This window comes from Neofelis nebulosa, chromosome 12 (genome assembly GCF_028018385.1).
Source record: "Neofelis nebulosa isolate mNeoNeb1 chromosome 12, mNeoNeb1.pri, whole genome shotgun sequence".
Taxonomy (NCBI): Eukaryota; Metazoa; Chordata; class Mammalia; order Carnivora; family Felidae; genus Neofelis; species Neofelis nebulosa.
Window position 1 is genome coordinate 6,858,082 of NC_080793.1, and position 8,487 is coordinate 6,866,568.

An 8,487-nucleotide genomic window follows, 5' to 3' on the forward strand; every position below is an offset into this window, starting at 1 on the left:
GCACTAAGAAAAGGTAATCGATTGGCTTGTCCAAGGTTGCGAAGCTAGTAAGCAGCGGAACTGAGACTAAATCCTGAATTTCAAAAAGTTTAAAATGCTAACAACATCGATAATCGTAGCGCGCCCCCTCACCTAGACGTCACAGCAACTCAGAGAGGTGTGTGCTCTGACGTGACCATTTGGCAGGTGAGGAAACAGAGGCTAGGCGAGCTCTAGCCTGAAGCCGCTCACTGCCTGGCGAACCGGGGGCGTTACCCCCAAACCACACGACCCGGCTCTGGGCACTATGGCCTGGGGGCTGGTGTACACCCTCCTCTGCACTTCACACGGCAACCCCCCCCGCCCCCACTGAGGCGTGAGGACGCCCTGAGCTGAGCGCAGGGCCAGACATGACCCGGCGTCACCCCAACCCCTGGACGCAGCAGGTGGCGTCCCCCAACCCCCGGACCCAGCAGGTGGCGCCCAAGGGGCTCCCCGGCGACCGCGCTCGCCGAAGGAGGGACCCGCTGCTGCCCAGTTTGCCCCTGCCCCAAATCCGGGGAGTATCTGGCGCGGGGGCCACCCGGGGCTCGAGGGCCTCGGGGAGCGACGACGGGTGGTGGGGCGGGTCCTCGCTCCCAGAGCTGGGGGTGGGTGTCAGGAGCGCCCCGCTGAGCCTGCCCACCCTGCCCACTGGGGCCCAGCGGGCGGCGGAGAACCGGGCGAAGCTGAGGTCGCTCCTGCTGCCGCCCCTGCTCCGGGCCGGGGCGCCCCGGGACCCCGCGCCCCGGCGCCCCAGGCCTGGAGAGAGCGAGGACCCCTGCAGGGGCTCGGCCAGGGAGACCCCGGACTCCCTGCTCGCGCTCCAAGGAGAGCTCCTCCCCAGCAAGTTCCGGGAGTTCCTGCAGCGGACCGGGGGCAGAGTGCGTCCGGGCGACGCCACCGAGTGAGGCCCCGCCCAGGACCCCAGGGGGCGGGGCGGAGTCATTTCTGGAATGAATGAAGCGGCTGTTAGTTGAGGATGCCTGGCAGAGCCCGGACGACCGCCCCTTGAGGGCGGGTCTACCCTTGCCCCTGTAGTACAGATGAGGAAACTGAGGCCCAAGGCCGCGTAGCTAGGAAAAGCCTCGTGAGGACTGTCCCCAAGGGAAGGCTCATAGCTCTTTCCCCCTCCTCCTGGCTCCCAGCATCCTCAGCACGGCAATCAAAAAAGAGTGTTTAGAGCACTGCCAGCATCTTCCCCGGTGTCCCCACTGTTCCTTCCCTTCAGACCTGCGGTGAGTGTCGCTGACCTGCTTTTGGGGACAGGGTTGCCATCAGTGCTCCGAGGGTGGGGACCCTGGCCACTCACGCCAGGTGTGGCTTGTGTGTCTTCAAGGGGTCAGTCATCGTACTTCCAGAATAGTCTTAAGAAGATTTTGCTGCATCAGATACCTGCCCTGGGGACCCTGAAGAGAGATCGCTCACAATTCATCACCTTCAAAAAGGCCAACCAGTGAGTTACAAGAGGCTGGCGTTATGGGGGGTGGGAGAAAGCGTTTCTTCTGTTCTTTCCCCTGTCTTTCGCCTGTGAATCTATCCACCTGTCCACCGACACATCCATCTATGTGTCCATCCATGAGTCAGGTCTTCCGTCGATCCATCAGTCCATCCATTCGTCCATCTAGCCGGTCATCCCTCTATCCACAAACTCTGACAATTCTATGCACCATCCAGGAATCCGATGATCAGTCATCTACAAACCTTTCCACGCACTTGTAAATCCAGGATACTGTCCATCTGTAATCTCGTTATAAAGCCAGAGATGAGTCCACATGCCTGTCCGTCTAGGCATTCATCCACCCGTCCGTACATCTACGCCTCCTCCTAAGACCCAGTCCTTCTATTCAGACCTTTTCCTGAACTCATTCATCAGTCCGTCCGTCCATCCACCCGCCCAGTCGTTCATCCTTTTGCCCACCCCACCATTCATCGGTCCATTTCTTCCTCTAACTCTGATTAGGTTTTACTATATGTCAAATATGGGGGGAAATAAGACAAGGGATGGAGGCTGGAGAAGAGCCTGGGCATTAGAGCTTACCTGGACTCGGTGCCATAGCTCTAATGGAGAGGAAAAAGAATGCAGAAAAAATTCCCCCAGCATACACAGGCTTAGACAGAGGTGAAAGGTGAAAAACATCGCCCATGAGTTTAAAGACCAAAGAGTAAATACGTGACATCCATGCCGTTCCTTCTCGTTCTGGGCCCATGGCTGACAGTATCATCGGATCACAGCATTTTTCCCCACTGGGCCTCGAACCCGCCCTGACACAGCGCTCCAGGCCGGCGCCACCAACGGATCGGCGTGGGTGCCGGGAGCGAAACCCATTTGCCAACCCGGGAACTTTAAATCAGTGACGCCAAATAAACTCACTTCTCCCAAGATATAATAAGGAAAAGTATGGAACTCGTTATCCCCTCTATGACACACGGCAGAGAGAGACACATTCACAGCGTTTCGCATTGAAGACCGAATGCTTGCACACCTTATGGTGTGCGAGATTCCCTGGTAGGCCCTGCAGGGGACAGCGGGGTGCGTCGGATGAGGCTCCGGGAGCCTTTGACGGGAGAAGCTGAGATTCCAGTCCTAGGGGCAGGGCTGGGGTGCACCTGTATATGGCCCTGCGGCCAGCACAGAGCAGGCAGCTGGGGGATCGCTAGGTCCCAATGCCCATAGCCTGGCACTGTCCTGACATCTCCTGGCTTCCTGGCTCCTTAGTGGGCTGATGACAGGATCCCTTCCGGGGATCCACACAGACACAGAGATGCAGTCGGATAAATGGCTGCGGATACGTCAATCCGTGTGTAAAGTTGAACGTGGCGTTTCTGAGTAACAGATCCACGGACGGATCGAGCCGGCCCTTCTGCAGCCTTGCCCTTGAGGCTGAAATTAATAGCAATACGTGCAGCAATAACAGATGCCCTTTATTGAGCACAGGCCCCGGGCCAGGCCTGTACTGGATGCCTCAAGTAAGTTATCGGAGACCTAGCGCCCTCTTATAAGGGTGCTGTTATCATACCTACAATACACAATACGTAACCTAAAGGGGAAAACTGCAAAATGGACACGTGAGTGCGGGCTGCCCCGGGTCACGTGGCTGGGAAGGGCCGTATTCTCGCTGCTGAACTCCTTGATGTATAAGAGTGCCAGCTCTGGGGCGCCTGGGTGGCGCAGTCGGTTAAGCGTCCGACTTCAGCCAGGTCACGATCTCGCGGTCCGTGAGTTCGAGCCCCGCGTCAGGCTCTGGGCTGACGGCTCGGAGCCTGGAGCCTGTTTCCGATTCTGTGTCTCCCTCTCTCTCTCTCTCTGCCCCTCCCCCGTTCATGCTCTGTCTCTCTCTGTCCCAAAAATAAATAAAAAACGTTGAAAAAAAAAAATTAAAAAAAAAAAAAAAAAAAAAAAAAAAAAAAAAAAAAGAGTGCCAGCTCTGGAGCTAAGATTCGCATCTTGGCTCCACCCTTTACCGGCCGTAGGACCTTGGGCCGTTGCAGAACATCTCTGTGTGCCTCAGTTCTCCTCGTCTGTAAAATGGGAATAATAATCATGTTGCCCAGGGTGGTGTGGGTGTGACGGGTAGACGGATGCCCGTTACGTGCCTGAGCCCATCGCCCGGCCGGCGTGGGGTACTCAGGAGAGGCCGGCCGCTGGGGCTCTCAGCATACATGGCGAGCTCTGGTCCAGCGGGTGTGCGTGGCTCGGGTGGAGCGTGCGGCTGGGGACTCAGCCGGTCCCCTTGCCTCTCTCGCCAGGCCCCACGGTGTCCAGGCCCCCAAGCTCAAGACTGTGCTCACTCACAGCTCCTCGGGAGAAGGCTCGGGGAAGAAGCGTAGGCGTTTCTGCCCCTTCCGCGTGCGATTTGCTGATGAGACCCTGCGGGACAGCGCGCTCCGCTACTGGGAACGTAGCTTGGCAGGTAAGCAGACAGCAGGGGGAGCCCCAGGACTCCAGAAAGTTCCAGCCTGGAGCCCAGAGAGCAGAGGCCGCGGCCCTGGGTCCTGGGAGTGAGGGCCGGCCCGGAAAAGGCCAGGAATCCACTGACCCTACGGACAAGGTACCTGCACTGGCTTCTCCGGAGAGTGTCGGAGGCTCCTCGAGGGCCAAGGAGAGGGGCTGAGGTCCTGCAGAGGTGTCCCAACGTGGGAGGCACCAGGGGGCAGCCGCCATGCGAGGAAACAACGGGTGCCGGGCCCGGGCACCACAGGAGGACTTCTTCCTGCCAAGGGCTCGCACGTGTCATATCTGCCCACGTTGGGGACAGGCCCCCACAGCCTCCTGACCCCACGTCTGGTCCCCTCCATGGCCTACAGGGGCGGAAGAAGACGGGAAGCCACCGGAAGCATCTTCTCCCCGTATCCACGAAGGCCTGCCTGGCTGAGGAGATGCCCAGAAAGGTCCAGAAGATGAAACCGTCTCTCTGGGGGAGGCAGGCACTGCCTGGTCCAGCAAAGAAGCTGGCAGTCACCGGGCCTGGGTTCTGGGATGGAAGTTTGCTCTCAGCTCTTTGGCGGGGGTTGGATGTGGTAGTGTCTGCGTTGGCATAGTTTCCAGTGTTTTCTAAAGGTGTCAAGAGGCGGGTGGGAAGAATACCGTGTCCTTGCTCTGGTATAACCTTTATCACCTGCCCTGCCCGCGCCCCCCCCCCCCGCCCCCTTCTCCATCTGCCCGGCCTCTTCACTTCACAGGATCCAGTTGCCCCAGGGCCTCCAACAACTTGCATCCATTTATTGAGCACCGACTGTGTGCGGTTTGAGCAGAGGCTGCTCCAAAGCCTAGCTGTGGGTTAAAGCCCCCAAATCCCGGACCTTCGCTGAATAGGAAGGGACCCTCCCCAGGCCCCTTAAGGTCATAGGAATTTGCAAATAGAAGCTGCAGTTTCGCCCAATTTCTCATCGTTTGATGGGGAAGCCAAAGCCCCGAGAGCAGGTGACACACGGTGGCCGAGAAGAGAAGCCGGGGTTCCCCCAGGGAGACCCGGTTTCGCGCGAATGGCAGTTGGCTGGGAGAAGCTTCCTTGTCAGCCACGGGCCCCAGGAGCTGTGGCCACATCCCAGGGCACCAGAGTGGGGCTCGGCTGCTGACTTCCCAGCCCCCTCCATCCCTGCAGAAATCTCGGTATTGTCTCTGGATTTCGATGGGGGCGTGACTGGCCTTCCCACTACGGGAAAGAAGGCCCTTGTGGGGGCTGCCGCGGGAGTGGGTATGTGTGTGGTGGGGCACAGCGTGGGTAATAAAGGCAGAGACAGTCACGCGAGATAGTTTTAAAACCTGAGCCTTCTCTGGAGGCAGCCATAAGGCGCTGGGGAGCCTTGGGTTGCCATGGAGATGGGGTTCGGCCCGGCCTTGCCTGCCAGAGGGAGGAGGGGAGAGTGGGGGTGCCACCCGGTGCCCCCTCCAGGTAGAGTTCTCACTGCAGCTCTCTCTCCTCCAGTCCGACAGGGCCACGTCGAGAAGGGGATAGCCACCGGGTCAATGACGTCAGAACGGGTGTTCAGGAGTGTCGGGAGATGGCTGGAGAGTTTGCCCAAAGCCCTGTGCCCCAGGGCCCAGGAGGAGGCCACGGCCAGCATCTCGTTCGGCTGGGACTGCCCGGGCCTGTGAGGCTTCCAGGGGGAAGAGGCAGGACCCACACGCATCACCAGGGCGCCCCACCCCTCGCCCCGTAGACTTCCCCACCCCGCAGCCAGCAGGCTAAGGGTCTGGGCCTCTGAGGGCCCGGGGGAAGCCACGGGGGACTAGGGATTCGGGGGCCGTGAAGCTCACAGACCTCTGTTCCCCTCAGGGCCCCCCAGGAGCCACAGGGCCACCTCTCTGAGGATGCCTCCATGAAAAGCAGCCTGCCCTTCATCCCCAGGGCCACCACCCAGAGGCCGCAAAGTGGCCTCAAAACCTTCCTGGAAGCCCACAGCATCCTGGAGCAGGTGGACAGATCGCCCAGCTCCTGGAGCCAGAAGCTGGTAAGCCCCTGCTGGCAGCGTCTCCTAGAGCACCCCTGCCCAGCCGGTGGCCGGGCCCCCTGGGGCTAAGGGGTGGGACGGATCCGGATCCCAGCCCCCCAGCCCAGTACTTGCTAGCGCTGGGCTCTCTTTGCATTTCCGTCTCTTCCTCTGGAAAACGGGGCTGACCCCAGTTGCCTGCCCTCTTGGGCAGTGGCAGAGAATCCCCCTGGGCCCAGAGAGCCCCGTCTCCTGGCCAGAGGCCCCACAGCGCCCAGCTCTTCCCTCCCTGTCACTCCAGGAGTCCTTCCTGCCCAGCGTGGCGCTGGTCCTGAACCGAGGCCGCCCTAAGGGCTCCTGCCTTCCGTGACACCACAGCAGGCGCCCAGGTGAATGACCACTGGAGCCCAAGCCCACGTGTGGACACGGGGCTGAGAAGAGGCCCTTCCTGTCCCCCAAATAAACATACATTCCAGGTGGCTGGGACCTGCTGCCGGGTCTCACCCTACAAGGCTCTCTAGGTGCCAGACTGCTGCTCTCTGGGAGTCCTGGACCGAAGGGAGGGAGAGGACAAGGTCATGGCTGGGATGAGGCTGAGGGGTGGGGGCAAGGCACCCTCAAGGCCCAAGGCTTATTCCAAGTAAACCCCTCTCCTGGAAGATGGGAGGCCCTGCCACGCCCCAAGTCTGGGACCAAGCCTCTGTCGACCTAGATCAGCCCACACCTGCCCGGAGCCCCAGCCCCAGCGTCTATCTACCTGCTGACCTCCACCATGGAAGGAAGGGGGGCAGACTCCCACTGGGTGGACAAGCGTTTGCCTTCTGCGTTCCCCAGGCCAGGTTCACACCACCTGGTCCCGGGGGGACGGGGAGGGGGGCGAGCAGCAGCGTGGGTGGGGGCCAGATGTTTCTCCCCCCAGTGGTGGGTGGGGGGAGGAGCGGGCGGTGCTCGAAATCACATCAAGAGGCGGCAAAAGACGAGGCGGAGGTTATCTGATCCCTGCACCGACCCCCACGCCACCCCCGTACAGCCGTCTGCCAGGTTGGGCCCAATCTCCTGAGCGGAAGTTTAAGCCCCCTCCTCCCCCTTCCCTCTGTCGGCCAAGCTGCGCTGGGGCCCCAACCGGGTCTTTATCGCCACCTCCTGGCCAGTGAGGAAACAGCCACGGAATCCACACCCAGGCACCTGCAGAGTAGGGAAGGATGGGACGGGGCGGGGGTAGGGGAGTTGGGGGACGGGAGGGGCGGGGGGGGACAGAAGGACGGCTGGAGGGGATAGGCTGTGGAGATCTTAGGGCCAGGAGGGTAGTGGATGGGGAAGATTTGCTTTTCAGGGGTGCCCTGCTTCCAGAAGAAAGGCCACAGGTCTAGGCAGTTTGGAGAAACCCTGTGGGGAATGGGATGGGGACAAGGCTACACCTCCCCTTCCCAGGGCACCGGATGGGGTTTCGGTCCCTGATCCCCTTTTCTGCGCATCCACGACACCCCCACCCCGCCCTGCTATCTCCGTTTCCTGGAGAGCCCGCGGGTCTCAGAGGAGGCCTGGTTCTACCGCACCCCCTCCCCGCGACCTTGCGCCGCCCCCACCCCGCCCTCTCTGAACCTCAGTTTCTCCCGGAGGGCCGAGGCGCGCCCTCGCCCCGCCGCCCGCTGCAGCGCCGCGCCGCGCCCACCAGGGGGCAGTGTTGGCCTGGCTTTGGCGCCGCCCAGCGCGGCCGAAACTTCTCAGCCTCCGGCGAAGGGGTCGGAAACTTTTCCCCTCGCGCGGAGCTCGCTCGCGTCTCCCGCCCGCGCGCTCCTCCCGCCGCGGGCCCGCGCCGCCGCCTTCCACCTGCCCCGGGTTCGCGGCGGACCTCGGGGGGACGGCCCGCTCCCCACACCGCGGCTTCCCTTGCTGCTTTTTGTGGCGGTTAAGCCCCACACGGCCAAGCCGGCCGCAGCGCTGCCAGCAACGGGCCTGGAGATCGAGGCCCGCGTGGAGCACACGAGGGAGGGGGGAGGGAGTGGGGGCGGCCGGGACCATCCCGGTTGGCATCCGGGGCGGAGGGAGGGGGTACCCTGCACCCGGGGGGTCCCGCGCCTCCCCGCCTCCCCGCCTCCCTTCCTCCCCGCGGCCTCGCCCATCCCCTCCTGGCTCCCTCCCCGCCCCGGGTTTCTGCTTTTCCTCTCCGGCCAGGCTGCCTTCCTCCCTTCTCTCTCCCTCTCTGCCTCCTCGACAACAGGGATTCTGTGTCCAGAGGGCCCGCCCCGGTGCCGGCTGTCCTGGGGGCTCCTAGAGGTCCAACACGCCCCTGGGCGGGCAGGGCTTCCTTGAACTTGGGGTGAGCAGCAAGGTGGGCGGGGGGGGGGGGGGGGGGGGGAGCAAGGGACGGAGGCTGCAGGAGGATGGGTGCCTTTCCAGGTTCTGTCCAGCTGTCCCCGGGTTCTGGGTCTCTCCCTCCTCCTCCCTGATAGCACCCAGGGTCCTCTCCCCCAGGGGTCCCCATAGGTCCCTTTTTGCGGGTGCATTTCCCCTGAGAGCTGGCAGGTGGCCAGC

General features: G+C 62.1%; 1 protein-coding gene across 1 annotated transcript; it reads left to right on the forward strand.

Annotated features, from left to right (window-relative positions):
• The first annotated feature begins 212 nt into the window (after positions 1 to 212).
• C12H9orf50 (chromosome 12 C9orf50 homolog) lies at positions 213 to 6,468 on the forward strand. Its single transcript, XM_058693843.1, is given in 9 exon segments — positions 213 to 893; positions 895 to 925; positions 1,167 to 1,196; positions 1,199 to 1,256; positions 1,358 to 1,474; positions 3,769 to 3,932; positions 5,448 to 5,613; positions 5,799 to 5,973; positions 6,254 to 6,468. Coding segments are annotated over 9 exon segments (1,314 nt in total). The 5' UTR covers positions 213 to 389; the 3' UTR covers positions 6,323 to 6,468.
• Positions 6,469 to 8,487: the final 2,019 nt, after the last annotated feature.